Source organism: Taudactylus pleione, unplaced genomic scaffold, assembly GCF_031769625.1.
Source record: "Taudactylus pleione unplaced genomic scaffold, aTauple2 ptg003505l, whole genome shotgun sequence".
NCBI lineage: Eukaryota > Metazoa > Chordata > Amphibia > Anura > Myobatrachidae > Taudactylus > Taudactylus pleione.
Window position 1 is genome coordinate 2,031,228 of NW_028287850.1, and position 26,382 is coordinate 2,057,609.

At 46.7% G+C, this 26,382-nt stretch overlaps 1 protein-coding gene across 1 annotated transcript in view; it reads left to right on the plus strand.

Annotated features, from left to right (window-relative positions):
- Nucleotides 1-26,382, plus strand: part of LRRC7 (leucine rich repeat containing 7) — a 419,637-nt gene that overhangs the window by 208,862 nt on the left and 184,393 nt on the right. Inside the window, exons 3-4 of the mRNA XM_088466556.1 lie at nucleotides 7,369-7,486; nucleotides 24,209-24,287. Of these exons, the coding sequence (XP_088322682.1) occupies nucleotides 7,369-7,486; nucleotides 24,209-24,287 (197 nt within the window). The remainder of the gene's footprint in view (nucleotides 1-7,368; nucleotides 7,487-24,208; nucleotides 24,288-26,382) is intronic.

The following is a 26,382-nucleotide window of genomic DNA, read 5'->3' on the forward strand; positions in this document are numbered from 1 at the left end:
GGGTGAGGGAGGGCCAGATCCAGAGGCAGATTGAGAGATTACCTAAATGTGGGTCATGGTGGAGACAGCGGAGTTGAGGATGACACTAAGGCAGGGGAAAAGAGGAACAGGAGACAGGGTGATGTTAACAACTAGGACATCCAGTAGGAGATGACAGTTGGAGTGGAGGATGTGAAGGTGAAGATGGCAATTAATGGTGTTGAAGGTGGCAGACAGACAAAGGAGCATGAGAATAAAGACGGGATCCTACAGCAATTTGTTTAATGAACTGGTGGCTGGTGGTGACCAGAATCCGTGCTGGATAGAAAGCCTGCGATCCGCTCGTTCTTGTCATTTCTCCAGTTGTTGACGGACTTTGTGCAATTGTGCTCAGGCCACGTGTTCCAGTGCTAGAGTTCTGCCATTCCCTTCACCTCATATAACCAGACCCATGTGACTCTAAGGAGGCACATACGCCTAACATCATTTGCCTTACCCTATCTTTTATTACTTGCCGTGTTTGTCTGTCAGCTCGATTTTAGCAGTAGGCCTGGACCTGCAAGGTTAACGATTTTGTTTTCTTTAAATGACTAGGGGGGTCTATTTACTAAGCCTTGGATGGAGATAAAGTGAACGGAGGTAAAGTACCAGCCAAGCAGCTCCTAACTGTCATTTTTCAAACACAGCCTGTGAGGTGGCAGTTAGGCACTGATTGGCTGGTACTTTACCACCGTTCACTTTATCTCCATCCAAGGCTTAGTAAATAGTCCTCCAAATCATTCGGTGCATCGTGTTGTGGATCTGTGGTGGGACAGGTGTAGTAGACATAGCTGTGGGAGATGTTGGACGCCTGTCAGTCTCTTGTTCTCCTCCTGGTCATACCAACGTCACTGCCGCTCACTTCACAGCTTGACGCACTGGTGCCCTTCCTACTTCTAACTTTTTAAATTTTTTATGTTACAAGATCGGCAGCAGGGGAAGTAAGATCACAAGTTTTGTTAATTAGTCGAAAGTTAACAAGAAGATGGAAGGAGGGGGTGGTGGTGGTGGTAGTGACTGAGGGGGAATCAGGATGATCACTTGTAATAACACGTTCCTTGTAAGAATGCCATTGATGCGCTGCTGTACAATATGAAAGTAATGAGTCTTTTTGAAAAAAAAAAACTTTTAAAAACTTGCTCACATTACACTGCACAACAATGAAAATGTTTCCGATGTGAAAATAATTACTTCTAATTGATTTCAGCATGCAAAGAATGAATATGACATTTAAAACTCTCAGTTAGCTCTGAGGGCCTGATTCAGAGCCGAACGCTCTGACCAGAGCGCTCGGTCTGAATCAGGGCCCTCCTCCATGAAAATGGAGCGGCCTCCTGGCCGCTCGCATAGCTGTGGGTGACCATCGGGCTTGCGACGGTGACCATCGGGCTTGCCATCGGGCTTGCGACGGAGACCCTGCGGTAGGGTCTCGCTTCCGCAAGCCCTGGAGTGATTTGGGCTCTATCAGAGCCAAAATCACTCCCACTGACATCACTAGTGGGAACGCCTCCATCTGGCAGGCACGCCCCCGGCACGCCCACCAAAGGGGGCGTGCTGTCAATCAACATCGACAGCACGCCCCCTTTGGTGCGAGACCCGTTGCGATGGAGAGCCCGTCGCTCGCCGGGTCTCGCGCATGCGCACGACGGAGCTCCCTCTCTGTCGTGCGCATGCGCAGTGGGGGAACATCGACCCGCTTGCGAGCGTCCTGCGCTCGCGAGCAAGTCTGAATGACCCCCTGAGTTCCGAGATATTGGACCTCATTCAGAGCTGGTCGCACAGAGCGTGCGGTCGGTCTGAATGAGGGGAGGACGTCTTGAATTTTCAAGACATCCTCCTTTGCGGTGGTAAGGCTGTGGGTTAACACCCACAGCGTTACGACCGCCTAAGGTGATGGTCGCGATGGTCAAGACCATCGCGACCATCAGGGCTTACGACGAGACCCTAGGGTAGGGTCTCCCTTGTCGTAAGCCCCGGAGAGCTTTCTGCTCTGTCTGAGCCGGAAGCTCTCCACTGACATCACTAGTGATGTCAGTGGGGCCGCCCCCAAACGGTAGGCGTACCCATGGGAACGCCCCCGTTTGGGCTGCCACCCCCCCGGCCCGCCTTCCAAACGGGGCGAGCTGTCAATCAACATCGACAGCTCGCCCCCTTTGGATCGAGACCCGCTACGACCGGCGCTGTCAGTCGTAGCGGGTCTCACGCATGCGCACGACGGTGCAGGCGCCGTCGTGCGCATGCTCTGTGGGGGGCCATCGACCCGGTCCGAGCGCATCGGCGCTAACGACCGGGTCTGAATGACCCCCATAGCCCATTTATGACGATGTAGGGGTATTCCTAGTGAAGTGGGTAGAATGGAGAGAATCTTACCAGCAATCTGCGTTCCGCGCAGAGGGGACGGGGCCTAATGACCCAATTAAATGAATCGGTTATTTGTCCCCTCCCCTATTCAAATATATGCGATTCACGGGATTACCCGCACAAGATAACTGTGGTGCACTGAGTGACAGCATAGGGAGCGATTCCACCAAGACATCTCAGCAATGGAACAAAGATATCAGGGTAGGTGATCAATACTGTTATACAGTGACAAGAGATGCCCCAGAAGAGGAGGACAAGCGACAAGCAAAGAGAAAGCACCCCCATGAATAGGCCACTATATTAGATAGTACTTTCCTATGCTGTATGTTTGTTTCCTATGCTGTATGTTTGTTTCCTATGCTGTATGTTTGGTTTGTATGCTGTATGTTTGGTTCCTATGCTGTATGTTTGTTTCCTATGCTGTATGTTTGTTTCCTATGCTGTATGTTTGTTTCCTATGCTGTATGTTTGTTTCCTATGCTGTATGTTTGTTTCGTATGCTGTATGTTTGTTTCCTATGCTGTATGTTTGTTTCCTATGCTGTATGTTTGTTTCCTATGCTGTATGTTTGTTTCGTTTTGTGTTCTTATTTGTGATTGATTGAATTAAAACAACTGTTATTTATTTTCTATCAAGAAAATATCAGAATATTTTAAAATAGCTTTTCACTATGACTATATTACTAATGTACATACAGTATAGTGCAGGTAGTGTAGCTCAAAAAATAGAGCTAGTAAAAACATTCTGAAATCATTTTAGTTTTTTTTTACCTCACATTAGTAATGTATGACTATTTTTAGAAAGGAAACAAATTAAAAGTATTAATTTGTTGTACAGTGTTATCAAACACCCACCCTAGTGCCGATTTATACCAGTTATACCGGCTTCGCCAGTTACCAGCCAAAAACGCCCATCTCACAGAAAGTGCGGTATGTCAATTGACGGTTGTATCCATATATGGGCTAGCAATCTCCAACCGTGTACCCATGCCTGATACGGGGCACGCGCAGTCTCCGATTTCTTACTTTGGCGTCTGTGTGCTGAAATCCGCAATATCCATGCACATTTCCACTTGCATCCGCCCCAGGTCACTAATTTTTTTGGTCGTCCTTTTAAAACAATGTTTTGTATTATTCTAATTATAAAAGACCTGGTTTTGTTGGATTCTCTTTGCCCGTAGGAGGGAGTTTCAGTTTACATTGCAATATACCATTTTGATAAGTTGTGTTTGGAAACTCATAAGCATGAATCCCTTTAACAGAGAAAAAAAATAGAAATGTGCCCATTTTTCCTTTTTCCATGCATCCAGCTACTTTGTGACCAAATTATTATGTATAACATGTTGAATTTACCCGATGGATTGCTGATCAAAGATGTTCGACAAACAGCGTTTAGATCACCGATTGGAATATCGGCATTGGCAGAATGGGGAATCGGGCCGTGGATGTGGGCCCTTTATTACCGTTATCACTGACGGGTTAAAGTGGGCCGGAACTGCTTTCCGTCACTTTTATTTGTAGATGGAACCAGTTCCGCCTCCTCCGACCCACCCCAGCCTGGAGCCGCAGGGAGGCTCCATTTAATAGGGTGCCCGCTGAGATTTTGTTACCAGAGGCCGTCCGGCTCCTTCCTCGCAGCACCAGCGGCAGCCGAAGGCTGGAGCTCACTCCTGAGCTCTAGCTTCCCACTCCCGCAGTGCGCAGTTCGCTATGGTAGAGACGTCATTACGTCTCTCCCATATTTCAGAGGAGCGGCCAGGCGGACCAGATGGCAGCGAATGCGGGAGTGGGGCTTAAGGTAAGTATTAGGTTTTTTTTGTGTGTGTAAGCAGCTTCATGGCATTACTACTGGGGGCATTACTACTGGGGGCATGACTATTAGGGGCACTACAACTGGGGGCATTACTATTGGGGGCATTACTCAGGCAGCACTACTATTGGGGGCATTACTATTTGGAGCACTGCTACTGGGGGCATTACTATTGGGGGCACTACGATTGGGGGCACTATTACAGAGGGATTACTAATGGGGGCACTGCATAAGGGGGCACTGCATAAGGGGCACTACCACTACTGGGGGCACTGCATAAGGGGCACTACCACTACTGGGGGCACTGCTTAAGGGGCACCACTACTGAGGGCACTGCATAAGAGGCACCACTACTGTGGGCTCTGCATAAGGGGCACTACCACTACTGTGGGCTCTGCATAAGGGGCACTACCACTACTGAGGGCACTGCATAAGGAGCACCACTACTGAGGGCACTGCATAAGGGGCACCACTACTGAGGGCACTGCAATAGGGGCACCACTACTGTGGGCTCTGCATAATGGGCACTACCACTACTGGGGGCACTGCATAAGGGGCACCACTACTGAGGGCACTGCAATAGGGGCACCACTACTGTGGGCTCTGCATAATGGGCACTACCACTACTGGGGGCACTGCATAAGGGGCACTACCACTACTGGGGGCACTGCATAAGGGGCACCACTACTGAGGGCACTGCAATAGGGGCACCACTACTGTGGGCTCTGCATAATGGGCACTACCACTACTGGGGGCACTGCATAAGGGGCACTACCACTACTGTGGGCACTGCATAAGGGGCACCACTACTGGGGGCACTGCATAAGGGGCACCACTACTGAAGGCACTGTATAAGGAGCACCACTACAGTGGGCAGGGGCGCTGAGAGGAGGGGGGAGTGCGTTCAAATTACCCGGGCCTAGCAGGGGCCCTGGTCTGGCACCATCCCCCCTCCCTTCTACATCACAGCAGCCCAGCACACACTGCTGTGTGCTGGGATGCAGTGGGAGACTGCTCGCAGCTGCTAAGCAGCAGCTGGAGCAGTCTCCTATGCCTATGGGAGGAGCGATCACAGCGCCCCCCTCCCAGCGCGGCACTACTATGTTTTTTTTCCGTTTATTCCCTAAGGGGGCATGGCCACGCCTCCCACAATTAGGCCATGCCCCCTGTCACCCGGGCCCCCCGCGGCTCTTGACGGCCCTGACAGTGGGCATTGCATAAGGGGCACCACTACAGTGGGTATTATCTGTAAGGGGCACTACTGCTGTGGGCATTGTGTAAAAGGGGCACAGCACTGCTGTGTGTCATACATAAATAAGGGACTCTACTATGTAATGTAAATCAAAATTGTGATACTGTGTGGCGTCATTTGAACTGGGAATACTATTGTGTGACCACGCCCCTTTCTTTTGAGACCACACCCCTTTTTCAGCGCATATAATGCAAGACGTACATCTAAAGACCATTTCCCCTTTCTGCCAATGCCATGCGGTTATCACAAATGCAGAGAGGCAATTTGTCGGGGAATCAAAGAAATCCCACATGTTAAAAATTCTCGACTTGCCAATTCCGACCATGACATTTTGGGATGGAGTTGGGGAATCAAGAATCAAGATTGTTCAACATGTTGGATTTCTCCGATTCCCCCTTCCCCGGCATTGGCAGAACAGCGGATTTTTCGGATACAGCCAGGTTAGATGTATGAGTCCCATAACTTGATGAGGCCAGGAATCAGAGGAGAAGGTCCCAAATGAAGCAGAATACGCTTCTCTGTTCAAGCATCAACACATGGGAAGATGATGGGCCTAACATCACTGTTGCAAGTAACTGTAAAACTTCATAACATATCATGAGGGATTACATAGAATTATATACAATAGAATAATAGTGCACTACTGTATATTGGGCCTGATTCAGACCCACTCGCGAGCGGCTGTCCGCTCGCAAGTGGGTCGATGGTCTGCACTGAGCATGCGCACGACGGAGGGAGCTCCGTCGTGCGCATGCGCCAGACACGACGAGCGAAGGACTTTCCTTCGCTCGTTGTGTCCGATCAAAGGGGGCGTGCTGTCAATGTTGATTGACAGCACGCCCCCTTTGGTGGGCGTGCCGGGGGCGTGCCTCCCTGACGGGAGCGTTCCCACGGGAACGCCTCCCGTCAGAAGCCGGCCCACTGACATCACTAGTGATGTCAGTGGGAGTGATTTTGGCTCTGATAGAGCCAAAATCACTCCGGAGCTTGCGGTTGAAAACCTCAACCGCAGGCTCCGGCTCGCAATTTCGATGGTCGCGATGGTCACGACCATCGCGGCCATCAAAATGCACGCTCGTATAGCCTGTGGGTGGTGACCCACAGCTATACGAGCGTCCAGGAGGACGCTCCATGAAAATGGAGCCCGGCCCTCATTCAGAGCGTGCGCTCTGCTCAGAGCGTACGGCTCTGAATGAGGGCCATTGTCTACACAGTGATGATGTAGGTAACAGCGCCACCTACTGTCCCTACAGAACAGTTTTTCAAGCAATGCTGAGCTTGTAAGCTGTTTCTGTACTGCAGCACGAAAGCTCAATGTTCATCATGCAGTAGGGTGAGTGCTAGAAAATGGAAACTAGCTTAAATCTTGTGCTGTTGTTTTTTTGAATCTAGCTTTTTGTTTGCAAATCTATTATTTATGCATGTGATGTTTTCTGTCATACTAGGAAATGAGTTTAGTTTAGTATTGTAAACTGCTGCCAGGCATTGCAATTGTTCTGCAATATACACTATAAAATTGTATCAAAATAAATAATGCATTTTATAACAGAAATATTAACAGAGCCAAATCCATAAAGTCAGACTAAGCACAAAAAAAAAAGAAACAAAAAACACATTAGAACTACGCGCAGTAACAATACTGTATATTCACTTTCTCTAAACGTGATATATGATTATTATTTAATAACTTAATATTGATTCTAAATCTCAGCATGTAATGCCCGGGAGCTTTAAAAAAGAGATTACATTTTCTGTATAATGAAGACAAGGTTTAATAATTGTGCCTCTGTTGTATCTGACGCAATATATTGGTTCCCATTCACGCTCAATCATGCAAAAATAAATAAAAAAACATCAACCGCGTAAATACGTATGACACTGTTAATTCTCAGCTACAAGAACTAACTTTAAATCTATTTCCTTGACAGCAATTGTTCAGTTGTCAGGCTCTCCGGAAGCTCAGTATGCCCGACAACGACCTCTCCAACCTGCCAGCAACTATTGCCAGCTTAGTCAACCTCAAAGAGCTGGATATCAGCAAGAATGGTACGTTGTACATTGACGTGTGCATGCTACTCCCTCAGGGTGCGTTGTATCACTGTGTATTATATGAGCCCTCTACTATGCAAAATGCACCACGATAATGATTCGCCTGTCATTTTCGGGTGTGGTGTGATATGTGGAAATTCAGAATGTCAACGCCATTCTGTCGACATGCTCTAAAAGCCGAAAGCCTGAATGTTTACATGTGTGTTATGTGGACATGTTGACATACAAAAATGTTGACGTGGTAATAATGTCTACATGTTCATCAAGTCGACATTGTACATGTCAGCAGTAAACTTTTTCCCTATTGCAGCCTAACATTAATCCTAAACCTAGGACTAAAATTATATGTCGGCATTTTGACTGTTGACATGCACAATGTCGACATATAATGAACATGTTTACATTATGACATGTCGACATTCAGGCTGTCGACATTCTCAACAGATACTGTCATTTTCTGTATCCAAACTCCTAGAAACATAAAAAATGGTGGCACCCTATAAAATCCTCTAATATTCTGCTAACGTGTATAGGGGCTGATTCAACAGTGCACGCAAGTGCAATGCTAAACGCAGATTCCCAATTATCGGGAATTGTGCGTGCGCAATACCTCTTCTGTGAGTGTGTATAATCACAAACAGCCTTCAATGCCTCTGCCTGATTGACAGGCAGAGACATTTAAGGGGCGGTGCGGGGGCAGGGCCGGCGGGCGTTCCTGGAAATGGGGGCGTGTCTGACCCATTTTCCAGGAGTGGGAAGGCTAGATACTGCGTTGACGGACGCAGTTTTCTTGCCTCGCAAGCCGGCCAGCTGAGTGAGTGCTTGGTCGCAGTTTTGGGATTACAAATGCAGCAGGGGGTGTCATACAGGGGTGTCATAACCCCCCCCCCGTGTCATACACCTCCTGCTGCATTTGCATATTTGCAAGGACAGAATTGCAAAGCTGCTTGCGTGCATAAATCGTATATATCTATAGCCTGCATGCAGCCTTGCAATTCCGTCCACTGCTGAATCACCCGCATTAAGGGTCTGATTCAGAGATGTACGCTAATGCGACCACAACTGTGTCTCCATACGCAACGCAGTTGCAAAAATATGCTAATGTTAGCAAAGATCACCCGAACCTAAAAATGCCTACTACTGTCTTCTCACCTGCGTACAACTACGCATACCTACTTAAACATCGGTACCATCGAAGTATATCGGCGGCCATTTTACCCTTGCTGCAGGTCTGACCTGATGCAGGCCAGGGGGCTCTTCTGCCACGCAGAGCTGAGTATGCAATTGTACTGGCTAATTTATGCATGCCCACGTAACGGCGTTCAAATGGCCAGGCACGCCTGCGCTTTGCTAACCACCCCCTGTCTCCACCCCCAAATGGTCACTTCCTGTCAATCAATCTGCAATGGGCCTCTGTGGTCTGCGTGAACGCACAGCAGGCACACTGCTGCCTTGGCGCACTGCGATGCATGCGCAATGGCAAATAATCGCTCGATCTGCGTGCAAATTGCAGTTGCGTTTATCTCTGAATTAGGCCCTAAATTTGATCTTTTACCTTAATCTCCTTTTTATAACAGCTATCGACATATATTTTGTCTATATGGTTTATATCTTCTTTTTAAACGTTATTTTTAATGATTTCTTTATTTTTGCTCCGTTATGTACGGATTTGCCGTATCCCTTTAATTCAGCGCTTTGTGCGTTCAATCAGTTTTGTCATATAAAATGGCTTTTCTAGCACAAAATCGTTTCGTAGCACAGATTTTGTTTTGCTATGCTAAAAAACGAAAATGAGAAAAAGTTAGCAATGTAAAGAAAACATATTTTATGTTAGAAAATAATAACTTTTGTACAGTTTTTTTATTTAAAAGCTAATTCAACAACCTTATGAATTATGATTTTATAACATATGATTTTCTAACACATTACTTTATAACACAATAGTCATGAGAATGCATTTGATCGATTCAATAGGTATAATACAACATATTCTCACTCTCCTATGTTCCCGGAAAGTACAGGAGACTCCAGAATTCTAGTGAGATCTTCTGAATTGCCGGGAGACTAGACAAGCCAAATCCCACTGTGAATATACGGGGTTTTCTTAATCACCCAGACACTGAGCAGATTAAACCAAATTATTGCTTTATTTTTTACCGCAGACAGGAATCAATATCACTCAGGAACAACGGGTAAATGTAGCAAAAAGGCATATTGGTAGCAGTGCAGACAGAGCCAGTTCCTGTAGAGGATAAAGGGGGTCATTCAGACCCGCTCGCGAGCGGCAGTACGCTCGCAAGCGGGTCGATGTTCCCCACTGCGCATGCGCACGACGGAGGGAGCTCCGTCGTGCGCATGCGCGAGACCCGGGGAGCGACGGGCTTTCCATCGCTCCGGGTCTCGCACCAAAGGGGGCGTGCTGTCGATGTTGATTGACAGCACTCCCCCTTTGGTGGGCGTGCCGGGGGCGTGCCTGCCAGACGGAGGCGTTCCCATGGGAACGCCTACCGTCTGAAGCCGGCCCCACTGACATCACTAGTGACGTCAGTGGGAGTGATTTTGGCTCTGATAGAGCCAAAATCACTCCAGGGCTTGTGGCAGGGAGACCCTACCGCAGGGTCTCCGTCGCAAGTCCGATGGTCGCGATGGTCAAGACCATCGCGACCATCTTTTTGGCCTCTCGCATATGCTGTGGGTGGTCACCCACAGCTATACGAGCGGCCAGGAGGCCGCTCCATTTTCATGGAGGAGGGCCCTGATTCAGAGCGAGTGCTCTGGTCAGAGCGTTCAGCTCTGAATCAGGCCCAAAGTTCCAAAACAATTCCACGCAGGAATTAAGGCCCTCATTCAGAGCCGTACGCTCTGAGCAGAGCGCACGCTCTGAATGAGGGCCGCCCTCCATAATTCTGGAGCGTCCTCCTGGACGCTCGTATAGCTGTGGGTCACCACCCACAGCCTATACGAGCGTGCAGTTTGATGGCCGCGATGGTCGTGACCATCGTGACCATCGAAACTGCGAGCCGGAGCCTGCGGTTGAGGTTTTCAACCGCAAGGCCCGGAGTGATTTTGGCTCTATCAGAGCCAAAATCACTCCCACTGACATCACTAGTGATGTCAGTGGACCGGCTTCTGACGGTAGGCGTTCCCTTGGGAACGTCCCTGTCAGGGAGGCACGCTCCCGGCACGCCCACCAAAGGGGGCGTGCTGTCAATAAACATCGACAGCACGCCCCCTTTGATCAGACACAACGAGCGAAGGACTTTCCTTCGCTCGTCGCGTCTGGCGCATGCGCACGACGGAGCTCCCGCCGTCGTGTGCATGCGCAGTGCACAACATCGACCCACTTGTGAGCGGACAGCTGCTTGCGAGTGGGTCTGAATCAGGCCCTAAATTCACATAGTTCCACACAGGAGAAATTAACTCAGATTCCGCACATCGGTGATAGCGGATTAGTCCACACAGGAGAAACTAACTCAGATTCCACACATCGGTGATAGCGGATTAGTCCACACAGGAGAAACTAACTCAGATTCCACACATCGGTGATAGCGGATTAGTCCACACAGGAGAAACTAACTCCGATTCCACACATCGGTGATAGCGGATTAGTCCACACAGGAGAAACTAACTCAGATTCCACACATCGGTGATAGCGGATTAGTCCACACAGGAGAAACTAACTCAGATTCCACACATCGATGATAGCGGATTAGTCCACACAGGAGAAACTAACTCAGATTCCACACATCGGTGATAGCGGATTAGTCCACACAGGAGAAACTAACTCAAATTCCACACATCGGTGATAGCGGATTAGTCAACACAGGAGAAACTAACTCCGATGCCACACATCGGTGATAGCGGATTAGTCCACACAGGAGAAACTAACTCCGATCCCACACATCGGTGATAGCGGATTAGTCCACACAGGAGAAACTAACTCCGATTCCACACATCGGTGATAGCGGATTAGTCCACACAGGAGAAACTAACTCAGATTCCACACATCGGTGATAGCGGATTAGTCCACACAGGAGAAACTAACTCAGATTCCACACATCAGTGATAACGGATTAGTCCACACAGGAGAAACTAACTCAGATTCCACACATCGGTGATAGCGGATTAGTCCACACAGGAGAAACTAACTCCGATTCCACACATCGGTGATAGCGGATTAGTCCACACAGGAGAAACTAACTCAGATTCCACATATCGGTGATAGCGGATTAGTCCACACAGGAGAAACTAACTCAGATTCCACACATCGGTGATAGCGGATTAGTCCACACAGGAGAAACTAACTCAGATTCCACACATCGGTGATAGCGGATTAGTCCACACAGGAGAAACTAACTCCGATTCCACACATCGGTGATAGCGGATTAGTCCGCACAGGAGAAACTAACTCAGATTCCACACATCGGTGATAGCGGATTAGTCCGCACAGGAGAAACTAACTCCGATTCCACACACCGGTGATAGCGGATTAGTCCACACAGGAGAAACTAACTCCGATTCCACACATCGGTGATAGCGGATTAGTCCACACAGGAGAAACTAACTCCAATTCCACACATCGGTGATAGCGGATTAGTCCACACAGGAGAAACTAACTCCGATTCCACACATCGGTGATAGCGGATTAGTCCACACAGGAGAAACTAACTCAGATTCCACACATCGGTGATAGCGGATTAGTCCACACAGGAGAAACTAACTCAGATTCCACACATCGGTGATAGCGGATTAGTCCACACAGGAGAAACTAACTCAGATTCCACACATCGGTGATAGCGGATTAGTCCACACAGGAGAAACTAACTCAGATTCCACACATCGGTGATAGCGGATTAGTCCACACAGGAGAAACTAACTCTGAACCCACACATCGGTGATAGCGGATTAGTCCACACAGGAGAAACTAACTCTGATCCCACACATCGGTGATAGCGGATTAGTCCACACAGGAGAAACTAACTCAGATTCCACACATCGGTGATAGCGGATTAGTCCACACAGGAGAAACTAACTCAGATGCCACACAGCAGTGATAAAGGATTAGTCCACACAGGAGCACGAATACTTCCACACAATAGTTCCCAATGTATAAGTCCACATAGGATGCAATAGCAATTCCACACAAGATGAACTGTCACTGATTCCACACAGCGGTGAGAGCGGATTAGTCCACACAGCGGTGATAGGGGATTAGTCAACACAGGAACACAAATACTTTCACACAAGAGTTTCTGATGTAGAAATCCACATGGGACTGGTGAAGAGTTCCAGAAAGCACCTTGGCAGAGTATCACCCCTTAGCAAAAGACAGTGACTAACATGAGTAGCTGCCCTTAGTGATCTCCTTTAAAACCTTCAAATTTCCCACGGTGCTTGGGACCACAATGTAATGCCGGCAGTAGGGATGTCTCCTTTCAGAATACCGACAGCGGCATCCCGATGGTTGGTATCCCATCAGGAATTGGGTAATTATACTTAACCATTTTCCTGATGACCACATGTCTATGTTGCTTGTTAAAGTCCAGAGAGGAACAAAGGAAAGCAAATAGAAGGAACACTGACAGGATAATTGAATTAAGTCCTGAGTGTCCCCAGCAGAGGTGGAATTTAACCCATGAGGTGCTTTTTAAGTGAGAGGTTACATTTCTCTCATGGTTACTTCCTGTGTGGCTGCATCTGGATAACAAATGGTGGCAACAGTCAAATGGACAGGGAAACATAAGGGCTTAAAAGTATCACACATTTCATTTCCTCACTCACTTCTCCCAATGATATGGGCAGATGGAGCATGGTGACATTTATGGTGAAACGTGTTACGTATTGTGATCTTAGACCCTGGTTTGCAATGGCCCAAATCATGGCTAGAAAGACTCTCTAGGAAGTTGGATTCTAATGAATAATTCAGCCCATACATTGTATTTAGGCAACAAATGCCCTGTTATATAGCCATTGATAATAAAGATTGGGGATATACATAGTTATGTTTGCAGTTATAGCACAGTTTGTATGCGGTACTGAAACAGTTACCCCCTTCCTCAGTGGTCCTGTATCCTCGTCTGTTGTTTCCTTCATCTTTCCTAACCTGCAACACCACACACATGAACTACAAACACCATACATGCCCACTACTGCACATGTCAAACATGTGTGTTCTTAATATATAGTAATTGACAAAACCACTTTTCGGCTCACTGCCTGTCAATTTTCAGGGGCGGGTGGAAGCCAATTGATGCTGCAGCTGAGATCTTTTACTGAATCATCAAAAGAAACAATTCAGTATTTCAAAAGTTTAACCCAGATTGAAAATAAACCTTTGTTTTACCCAGGGAGATAGTGTTTCACTAGTGTGACCCGTGTACCGCGCATTTCAGGAAGCAGTTCATGCAAGGAAATATAATTGTTTAGTACTAATAGCTGAGATAATTGATAGTCTCACTTTTAATTAGCTTCTAATCTAATCTTAGCTTTGATTGAAAAGCCAGAGCCAGATCTACAAAGGGAAGATGTTTGTTTGGAACGGGCATCAAGATAGGGCTTCCGGCATCTCGGCTTTAGCGATTAAAGGCAGGCGATGGAGCGTAGGAGCATCTTCTGTCCCTCTTCCTCAGCTGTGTCATGAAAATGGATTATTCTGTCCTTTTGTTCTTTCTGTACAGCCTCGTTTCCCCTCATCTATGAATCGGCACTGACTAAATTTTAATGCAGATATTTTTAGACCATGATCAATCCTAACAAAATACTTGTAAAGTCAAGAGGGATGAATCAGGCCGTCTCAGTTCATTGTCATTGCAGCTTATTAGGGAATTGTTTTCTAACGTGATTCATGGAAATTATGCCAGAGGCACTCAGCAGTAGTAAATAGTTATGGTCATTTTAAAGGTACATTGAGCATAACGTGCAAATTATTCAAAAGTGAAATGTCATCGTGAAATATTCACAGATGTATATGTGAGATTACTCATATCTTGTTATTGTCTCAGGGGGATGTATCAAAATGAACATTTTCACCATCAATTGTAAAAATTAAGTTTTCGGGCAATTCATTGAGAATGTAAAGCAGGAGATTTCACAGATATCTCCTGCTTACCTACCTCTCCCGGAATGGCCGGCTGTCCCCATACACTATTATCACAGATATCTCCTGCTTACCTACCTCTGGCGGAATGGTCCACTGTCCCCATACACTAGTATCACAGATATTTCCTACTTACCTTTCTCTCCCGGAATGGCCCGCTGTCCCCATACACTAGTATCACAGATATTTCCTACTTACCTTTCTCTCCCGGAATGGCCCGCTGTCCCCATACACTAGTATCACAGATATCGCCTGCTTACCTTCCTCTCCCGGAATGGCCGCTGTCCCCATACGCTAGTATCACAGATATCTCCTGCTTACCTTCCTCTCCTGGAATGTCCCGCTGTCCCCATACACTATTATCACAGATATCTCCTGCTTACCTTCCTCTCCTGGAATGTCCCGCTGTCCCCATACACTATTATCACAGATATCTCCTGCTTACCTTCCTCTCCTGGAATGGCCGGCTGTCCCCATACACTAGTATCACAGATATCTCCTGCTTACCTTTCTCTCCCGGAATGGCCCGCTGTCCCCATACACTAGTATCGCAGATATCTCCTGCTTACCTTTCTCTCCCGGAATGGCCGCTGTCCCCATACGCTAGTATCACAGATATCTCCTGCTTACCTTCCTCTCCTGGAATGTCCCGCTGTCCCCATACACTATTATCACAGATATCTCCTGCTTACCTTCCTCTCCTGGAATGGCCGGCTGTCCCCATACACTAGTATCACAGATATCTCCTGCTTACCTTTCTCTCCCGGAATGGCCCGCTGTCCCCATACACTAGTATCACAGATATCTCCTGCTTACCATCCTCTCCCGGAATGGCCACTGTCCCCATACACTAGTATCACAGATATCTCCTGCTTACCTTTCTCTCCCGGAATGGCCGGCTGTCCCCATACACTAGTATCACAGATATCTCCTGCTTACCTTCCTCTCCCAGAATGGCCCGCTGTCCCCATATATTAGTATCGCAGATATCTCCTGCTTACCTACCTCTGGCGGAATGGCCCACTGTCCCCATACACTAGTATCACAGATATCTCCTGCTTACCGTTCTCTCCTGGAATGGCCGCTGTCCCCACACACTAGTATCACAGATATCTCCTGCTTACCTTCCTCTCCCAGAATGGCCCGCTGTCCCCATGCACTAGTATCACAGATATCTCCTACTTACCTTTCTCTCCCGGAATGTCCCGCTGTCCCCATACACTAGTATCACAGATATCTCCTGCTTACCTTTCTCTCCCGGAATGGCCCACTGTCCCCATGCACTAGTATGGGAACAGAATTCATCAAACTTGATTGCGGTAGCATTCACTATCTTCAGATGGTGAATGCTCCCTCTACCTGCTTCTTCCCTATGGGAAGGAGTCCCAGGTTGTGAAGAGGGATCTTTTCGTATCCATCCGCCTCTGTCCGGCACCTTCCGCCGGACGTCGGGGCTCTTGTGCGCATACAGTGCATCCAGAAAGTATTCACAGCGCTTCACTTTTTCCACATTTTGTTATGTTACAGCCTTATTCCAAAATGGAATAAATTCATTTTTGTCCTCCAAATTCTACACACATTACCCCATAATGACAACGTGTAAAAAAAATTTTTGAGATTTTTGTAAATTGACTTTAAAAAAAAAAAACACTAAGAAATCTCATGTATATAAGTATTCACGGCCTTTGCCATGGAGCTCAAAATTGAGCTCAGGTGCATCCCTGTTTCCACTGATCATCCTTGAGATGTTCCTACAGCTTAATTGGAGTTCACCTGTGATAAATTCAGTTGATTGGACATGATTTTGAAAAGCATACACCTGTCTATGTATGGCCCCACACTTGACAGTGCATATCAGAGCACAAACCAAGAATGAAGTCCAAGGAATTGTCTGTAGGCCTCCGAGATAGGATTGTCTCAAGGCACAAATCTGGGGAAGGGTACAGAAAAATATCTGCTGCTGTGAAGGTCCCAATGAGCACAGTGGCCCCCATCATCCGTAAATGGGAGAAGTTTGGAACCACCAGGACTCTTCCTAGAGTTGGCCGGCCGTCTAAACTGAGCGATCGGGGAAGAAGTGCCCTAGTCAGGGAGGTGACCAAGAACCCGATGGTCACTCTTTCAGAGCTACAGTATTCCTCTGTGGAGAGAGGAGAACCTTCCAGAAGGACAAACATCTCTGCAGCAATCCACCAATCAGGCCTGTATGGGAGAGCGGCCAGACGGAAGCCACTCCTTAGTAAAAAGCACATGGCAGCCCGCCTGGAGTTTGCCAAAATGCACCTGAAGGACTCTCAGACCATGAGAAACAAAAAAATAACTCTTTGGCGTGAATGCCAGGCGTTATGTTTGGAGGAAACCAGGCACCGCTCATCACCAGGCCAATACCATCCCTACAGTGAAGCATGGTGGTGACAGCATCATGCTGTGGGGATGTTTTTCAGTGGCAGGAACTGGGAGACTAGTCAGGATAGAGAGAAAGATGAATGCAGCAATGTACAGAGACATCCTGGATGAAAACCTGCTCCTGAGTGTTCTTGACCTCAGACTGGGGTGACGGTTCATCTTTCAGTAGGACAATGACCCAAAGCACACAGCCAAGATATCAAAGGAGTGGCTTCTGGACAACCCGGTGAATGTCCTTGAGTGGCCTAGCCAGAGCCTAAACTTGAATCCAATTGAACATCTCTGGAGAGATCTGAAAATGGTTGTGCACCGACGCTTCCCATCCAACCTGATGGAGCTTGAGAGGTGCTGCAAAGAGGAATGGGCGAAACTGCCCAAAGTTAGGTGTGCCAAGCTTGCGGCATCATATTAAAAAATACTTGAGGCTGTAATTGCTGCCAAAGGTGCATCAACAAAGTACTGAGCAAAGGTCGTGAAAACTTATGTACGTGTGATTTCTTAGGTTTTTTTTTTTTTTACATTAAATTTGCAAAAATCACAAAAAAACTTTTTAAACATTGTTATTATGGGGTATTGTGTGTAGAATTTGGAGGACAAAAATTAATTTATTCCATTTTGGAATAATGCTGTAACATAATAAAATGTTGAATACTTTCCGGATGCACTGTATGTGACCTGTAGGTCACACATAAAGGAGCAGTGAAGCCGTTCGCGGGGACAGCTGATTTTCGGGTCAGCTGGCTCCGCGCCAGAGCAATGATGAATTGCTCCGGATTTCGCGGCGAGTTAGAAAAATGTCCGTTCAAACCCCGATAATTAACCTCATAAACAGACCCCATAAAGTGGAGTTTTCCATAGTAAACAATCAGCTTCTAGCTGATTGGTTGCTATGGGCAACTTCTCCAAGTTATCTCTCCAAAAGATTTGATACATCTCCCCCTGAGATCTTTGCAAATATAAATTGGTGGTCAACTCTAATTAGAACCCGTTATAACCTGTGCCTCAGCCTGACGAGTTGGGAACTAGCAATATACCATGTGGCCGAGTCAGGGAATAAATTAGACAATGATCCAATCTCTCAGTGCTGAGGCCTAGCATGTACTTGTAGCTTAAGGCAATTCCAATTTAGCACAGACTTAAGGGGGAGATGTATCATTAGGGCAGATATAGTGTTGCCAAAAACTGCTCCTGATTTTCCTCATGTCGAGGCGAAGCAGAAAGAAAGAATGCCGGCTTGCCGGGAGGAGGCAGCCAAGTTGGCACTTAGAGGAGAGGGGCTCAATGGACGTGGGAGGATCGGGGGCAGAGCTAGGTGAGTCTGGGACTTGACGACATGATCATGTCAATGTAGACCCGCCCCGGCTATCCAATGCAGAGATTAGTGGCATTGTAGAACTGACACCGCGAATTGTCATCGGCCACCTGTAGGGCACCATTTAAAAGGTGGCATGTACAGTGCAGTGTAGTGAAAGGAACTTTAATTCGGGGCAAAGCAAATAAATTGGTTATTGGTATATAGTATATAATTGGAATATAGTTATACTGCCTCAGAGCCGTAACTAGACTTTTTGGTGCCCTGTGCCAGAAAGAGCATTGGCGCCCCCCTCATTTTTCAAAGGGACATAATGCACCCAAAAAAGGGCCATGGCTTCATGGGGAAGGGCCAGGGAAGAGATAGGAGAGGCCAGGAGATGCTGGGGATAAATAGGGACATAATATAGTGCACCTGAGAGAGGGCCATGGCCTCATGGGGAAGGGCCAGGAAAGAGATAGGGGAGGCCAGGAGATGCTGGGGATAAATAGGGACATAATATAGTGCACCTGAGAGAGGGCCATGGCCTCATGGGGAAGGGCCAGGGAAGGGATAGGAGAGGCCAGGAGATGCTGGGGATAAATAAGGACATAATATAGTGCACCTGAGAGAGAGCCATGGCCTCATGGGGAAGGGTCAGGGAGGAGATAGGAGAGGCCAGGAGATGCTGGGGATAAATAGGGACATAATATAGTGCACCTGAGAGAAGGCCATGGCCTCATGGGGAAGGGCCAGGGAAGAGATAGGAGAGGCCAGGAGATGCTGGGGATAAATAGGGACATAATATAGTGCACCTGAGAGAGGGCCATGACTTCCTGGGGAAGGGCCAGGGAAGAGATAGGGGAGGCCAGGAGATGCTGGGGATAAATAGGGACATAATATAGTGCACCTGAGAGAGGGCCATGGCTTCATGGGGAAGGGCCAGGGAAGAGATAGGGGAGGCCAGGAGATGCTGGGGATAAATAGGGACATAATATAGTGCACCTGATAGAGGGCCATGGCCTCATGGGGAAGGGCCAGGGAAGAGATAGGGGAGGCCAGGAGATGCTGGGGATGAAATAAGAGGAAGCTACAAGTGAGAACTATAATAAATAAACAGAAATTTGACAGGCCCAAACAACGCCCCCTGACCTGTGGTGCCCTGTGCAATGGCAACGGCCGCACTACCCTAGATACAGCCCTGTACTGCCTACTTTTGTAGGTCACAGCTTTTTTATTGTACACTCAGCATTTGAGTAGAGCTGCAGAAGGATGCATCTCCCTCCCAACAGGAACATTTGGCTGCACATTTTATGTGTGACCCCAGCCCCCATATTGAGCAATATGATTTTGCCAGCATGCAAATTTGCACATTCCAGCTTGATTTACATAACTCTACAAGTAGTAAGTGAAATGAATGCACTAATACATTCATTAATCTTAATTATGATGTGTTTAAAAGTAATAAATTCCTAGTATGCACTGATTGTTACTGGATCTCAGTGTTAGTCTGTGTTGAATGAGAATTGTCATGACAATGCCTGTAAAATGGCCGGTTCTGTGCTACATGTACTATGGGGGCAAAGTGCTAAGACATCGGATAAACTGTGACCTAATTATTTCATTTTTTTTAAATCTTGTGAGAAGCTTAAAAGGCAGATGAGGTAAATAAAAATCTGTTGCGTCGTGCGTTGCTGTCCGTAGGGCACGCCATCCAAGTCAGACTTAAAATGTAGGTTAGAATTTTAAAGAATATGGCAGTGAGTAGTGATAAAATTGCTAATTATTTTCTGAGTAAAAACAGCAGATGTGATATATTAGATTGCGTACAGTATTATAGTATAACTCACCCCAACAAAAAGAAAAAGGGAAACTGTGTTAGGTTTTGTTGCTATTAAACATCTTTCTGTACATTAAAAGCATTATGATATAAGCGAGACAGTGTGTTTTTGTGTCTGTTTGTTTGTCCTTTATGCATGGGCAGAGTTTTATACCTATTCCACCAAATTTGGCATTGTGGTGTAGTTTGACCAGGATCAGGTTTTTGGTTATGTTTAAAGTTCATCAGAGCCATGGAGATCTACATGGTGCCCAACAAGTAGGCCGTGGAGGCTCTGATTTAAAATTTTGGTGTAAGCAAGTACGCTCAGGATGTTTTCCAGAGCCTAAAACTGCACTGTTCTGCAGGCACAGGCTGATATGCACCAGTGGGGGGCAGGCCGGGCTCCAACGGAAGAGCAGTGAGTCGGAGGATCAACTGTCACACTGCACCTGCACTGGCAGTTACTCATTTCCTCCAAGCACATATGCCATGCTCTCCAATGCTGGTCTGCAATGTAAAAAAATTAAGGCTGCAAATGTACTTTAAGGTCCATTCTTCACACTGGGCATGCTCTTTATACAATTTTATTAGAGCTGGGGTGGTATGGTGGCATTGTGTGCATTGGGTCCTCTGCAGAAGGGAGTGTGATCATGGTTATGGCAGACCTGACCCCCTAGACAGACCCGGGTACCCTTAACCACCCATTTCCTCTCGGCATCCCTGATTAGAGTAGCCGGTCCTGCTGGGATGGACTGACCGTGAAATGTCACAGGAGGTAGAGCCAGATATGCGGCCAAACGCAACGCAGAAAGAGTGCACTGCTTTGGACCACTGTACAAGGTGAGCGCTGTGCACTCTCTCTCAGACACATTAATACTGCTTTTACACCTAAATCCTGGGTCTGACTCAAGATTTGGAACACAGGCCCTGATTCAGAGCCGGATGCTCTGACCAGAGCGCTCGCTCTGAATCAGGGCCCACCTCCATAAATATGGAGCGTCCTCCTGGACGCTCGTATAGCTGTGGGTCACCACCCACAGCCTATACGAGCGTGCAGGATGATGGTCGCGATGGTCTTGACCATCGCGACCATCGCCAGTGCGAGCAGAAGCCTGCGGTTCAGTTTCTCAACCGCAAGGCCAGGAGTGATTTTGGCTCTATCAGAGCCAAAATCACTCCCACTGACATCACTAGTGATGTCAGTGGGGCCGGCTTCTGACGGTAGGCGTTCCCTTGGGAATGCCTCCGTCTGGCAGGCATGCCCCCGGCACGCCCACCAAAGGGGGCGTGCTGTCAATCAACATCGACAGCACGCCCCCTTTGATCAGACACAACGAGCGAAGGAAAGTCCTTCGCTCGTTGCGTCTCGCGCATGCGCACGACGGAGCTCCCTCCGTCATGCGCATGCGCAGTGCACACCATCGACCCACTTGTGAGCGGACAGCCGCTCGCGAGTGGGTCTGAATCAGGCCCACAGTTCCAAAACAGGTCAGACCCAGGACAGACCTTTTCTACTGCGGTTCCGATCCGGATTATTCCCAGATCGGCGCCATTCACACTACACACGGGTGCAGTGGAACACTTCGCCTTGCACTTGAGGATGACATCATTTCCAAGTGCCGAGAAGTCCCCATGCTGTAAACGGGAGCCAGGACAAATAACCCGGGGAACCTGTTTACACTGCAGGGTTTCACGGGTTGTTCCCGTGTAAAACCCTACAAGTTACCTGGGTTGGATTGCCGGGTCATTCGATCCGCGAATCCAACCCTGGTCCCTTTTACACCAAGGAGCTACCCGGGTTAACCCTGCAATAACCCAGGTTTTAGCTCTGGTGTAAAAGGGGTATCAGTCTGCAGACTCCAGCAGAAGCTGCAGCACTTAAAGTCAATGATTGTTGAAGGAAAACCTGGGACTTGGGGAAGGGAATCAGTGGCTTTCAAAATTTGCTTTGACAATGTTGCTGTGGGGCCCGCTAAGTTCTAGCTACGCCCCTGTGCTCACCCATACATTGGGTGCAGGATCACAGTACTGAATTGACTCCCATCCACGACTCGCCACTGTATGCTCCTGCGAGCTTCAGCGAGTTGCCCTGCGCCTGTCTGTTACTTGTCCTACCCAGTCTGTGGTGTGGTAGTAATGATGGGTACTTACAGTATGCTCCCACTGTGTATTGTATTTATGCTCTGATACCCCGTGACTGTGTTCTTTGTTTATCCTTTGCAGCACTGGGTAACCGTAGTGGCTACATATAAAATAAGTAATAATAATATTTTTATCTAAAAGCATATTATGCATGTAAATAGACCTACCCATTTATTTCTTGAGTGAGAAGGTCCAGTCTTACAGACTAAGAGCCTGATTCAGACCTGCTCGCGAGCGCATAGCGCTCGCAAGCGGGTTTGATGGTGGGCCATTGCGCACGTGCGTGCCCCTGAACGAGTGTGAAATCACTCGCTCCAAGGCTCGCTACAAGACGGGGCGGTTGTCGATGTTGATCGACAGCTCGCCCCATTTTCTAGGCGGGGAGGGGGGGTGGTTGCACAAACGGAGGCGTTCCCGAAGGGATGCCTGCCGTTTGTGGGCGGCCCTACTGACATCACTCTATTAGAGCAGGAAGTTCACTGGGGTTTGCGATGATGAGACCCTACCACAAGGGTCTCGTCGCAAACCCGATGATCGTGATAATCGCGACCCTCGCCAGCCGCACGCACATGCTGTGGGTGTCACCCACAGCTGTGTGAGCGGCCTGGAGGCCAGTCAAAAAAAAAATAGAGATGCCCTGAATAGCGTGCGCCCTAAGGCCCGTATTCAATTAGAGGCGAAAAGTCGGAGAAGTTTCGCCTGTCTGGCTTTCCGCCTCCTTCTCTGTTTCAGAGGCGAAAACTTTTCGTGCGCGTCCCTGCTTTTCTCCCTATTCAATTCCTAAACACGTGAAAAACGGAAAGCGGCGAATGCAGAACAGGCGGAAAGTACCGTTAGAAGTGGGGAAATCAGTCTGCACCCCAAAATAAGATGCAGTAACATAGGGGATCAATGTAGATATGGACTAATAGCCCTAATAAAAGTGTTTGGGGTACTTAAGTTGTTTGAGTTGTTTCTTATTAGCGTCTTTGCACAAGTGGTGAGAATGGCATAAAGCTGTATTTTTTGGGTGAAAATAAGTAGTGCAGTCAAATTTCTGGCACTTGAAAAAGTGAACTCTTAAAAAATGTCAAAAACGCACCTGCTACATGTACCTGCAATCCCAAAAACACCTGACCCATCTTTGCAGACCCCCAAGAAGTCTATTTCACTAGTTTTAATGCTTGTCCCCCCACTTTTTACTTTTTCGCTTCAAAAATTAAATGATAATTTTTTGAGGTGCTCTTAGGATGTTTTTATAGTTTTTTTTTTTTTTTTGCCAGATTTGTCCTTTGTTGGGCCTGTCCCAAGGGTTCTGGGTCGTTTCCCCACGTTTGCTCCCCAAATTAAAAATTTTGCCCTTTTTTTCACCTGCTATTCTGTGGAGAAACTTTTTCGCCTATTACATTGTATTGAGCTTCCGCTCAGGCGAATTCCGTCTGGAATTGAATTTGGAGATAAGTTCCGAACAGGCGAAAAACGGCAATAGGCGAATCTTTTTCACCGATTGCGGCTTATCGCCTCTAATTGAATAAGGACCTAAGCCGTAATATATTTCCTCTGGTGTCCGACACCTTTGTGCAATTGTGCAAAATTAGAAGCACAGTAGTAAATATGAGAATGTAAAGCAGTGTTGTCAAACTCGGGCCCTTCAGCTGAAGTGGAACTACACATCCCAGCATGCACTGCCAGAGTTTTCAAATTAGAGCATGCTAAAACTGTGGCAGGGCATGCTGGGATATGTAGTCCCACAGCAGCTGGAGGGCCCGAATTTGACACCACTGATGTAAAGGAATTAGCGCTGTGAGCCCCCACATTCCATATTCATCATGATCCCTTTATCTATATGCATTTATATTCTATACAAAGGGGTTTTCGGTCTAATTAAAGATATGTAATACAGTAAATGTACCCAGCTGTTCTTTATACTTTTGTTTTTTGCAATGTGATTATCCTTCGTAACAATCTGTTTTCTCATTCTAGGTATACAAGAATTTCCAGATAATATAAAATGTTGTAAATGTTTATCAATAGTTGAGGCCAGTGTGAATCCCATATCAAAGTAAGTCATTGTCTCATAATGATACATGCTGCAATAATAATAATAATATGCATAATACAGAATTTTATGTCTCTAATTTCATCATATATAAATATATACATACATTGTGTAATGATCAGTAACTGAGCTTTGCCGTTATTACAAAAAAGTCTATTAGGGGTATTCAATATGTGAGCGATAACATTGTTTTTGCGCTAATATCGCACTTTTGACGTCATTATCGCAGGTTTGACTTTTACACCGTATTCAATTTCAAAGACTTATCGCAGCTTTGAAAAGTCTTTGATAAAAAACGGGGATAACTTTTCACCATTGAATAGGTGTCGAAAAAAAGTGCAGATTTGGGGTTTAGGGGTGCAGGCTTAAAAAAATTAGCCTGCACCCCTGGGAATGACATTTAAAAAAGAACTGTGTCAAAAAAAGTTTTTAAAAAAAATAGGGACACCCCAAAAAATGTATTTAAAAATTGGGGTGAAAAAAAAAAATGGGAAAAAATTGTTTAACAATAGGGAAATAGGTTCACGGCTATTCTGCATGTATGCGGCACGTGTTTTCTAGAACAGAATTATAGCGGCAGGTGTATTCTAGAATAGATTATTAGTGCCAGGTGTTTTCTAGAACAGAATTATAGCGGCAGGTGCACAAATGCAGAATTGTAAAAACTTACTTTAGGGACATAAAAATATGCTAGTACCCATTTTCATGTACCCCAAATTTGATGGGACCACTTAAAAAAACGAAAAAAATAACCTAAGTGCTCTTCTGCATCACTTCTTCAATGTCAGGAAAAAAACACCTGCTGCGGCTATTTAAATCCCAGACTTTCAATTAAAAGCTAAAGCGGGGGTACCCATAGTGATCCCCCATGTTTTTACAACTTTAGGGGGGTCCTACAATTTTTTTAAGGAAAAATTCGTAACTTTACGCAAATCCAACTTCGGAGTTTCCCGTTTTCGTTAATTTTATATTGAATACGGGTATAAGCGGGAGCGCGCCCGATACTTTAACGCAGGTACAAACTCCGATATGAAACGTTAACTTCGACAGTGAAGTTAACGTTTCATATTGAATACCCCTCTATATGTTTTATATTTATATTTTTGTTTCAAACTTATCCCACATAATATGTCTGCGTTTACTTGTGGTTCATACAGATGTGTCTGCATACATCTTACCTCCATGTGCTAAAGCGCGAGCACCGTGCGACACGGTAGCACTGTGCGTATTTTTGTAACACTGTAACATAGCGTTCCGCATGCAGATACAGCCGCAGTCGCACACAGAACATAGACATGCTGCAGATCATTGTGCGCCCTGTTCACATCGCTGCGCGAATAAGACGCGTTTGAAGGGAACAAGTCACACAAAGAGACGCTTGGCGCTACTGAGTCACCCCACGGCATGGCGAGACTAGAAGGGCTGTAGAACGTGGAAGTAAGATGTAAGTAGATTAGAGATGAGCGGTTCGGTTCTCCAGAAATCCAAATCCACATGAATTTTGTGAATCCGGGTAAATCTGAGTCGCGGTTCAAATCTACTGAGGAGATCCGGGTAAATCCAGGTCGCTGTTCTGATCTTTTTGCGGTTCGGAATTCGGATTTTAAATCCGAATTTCGGGTTTTGGATTGCATAAATTACATGATTTTAGATGTTTTTAAAACTTTTTATCTATTTTTTATTTAAAAATCCAGATCCAAAACCAAAACACTTGAGGGTGGTTTGAAAAACCAAATCCAGATCCAAAACCTTGAAGCAGATTCAGATCCAAAACCAAAACCAAAACACGGGGGTCGGCGCACATCCCTAATGTTGTAGACACATCTGTAGGTTCCCAAGTTCCTTTTTAGTTCTATAAAGCAGAGGTACACAATCTGTTTGTTGGGACCTGGATTTTTTTGGAGGTCTGTTGATTAATAGATTTGAAATAAAGGCCATTGGGAACCATCAACTGGGGGTCCCAGATCAATGACACACTGACACCTGGGGTCCAAGATCAATGACACACTGACACCTGGGGTCCAAGATCAATGACACACTCAGTGGCAAACGCAGGATTTCTAGAGGGGGGGTATCCAAATGCTGGATTTTTCAGTGT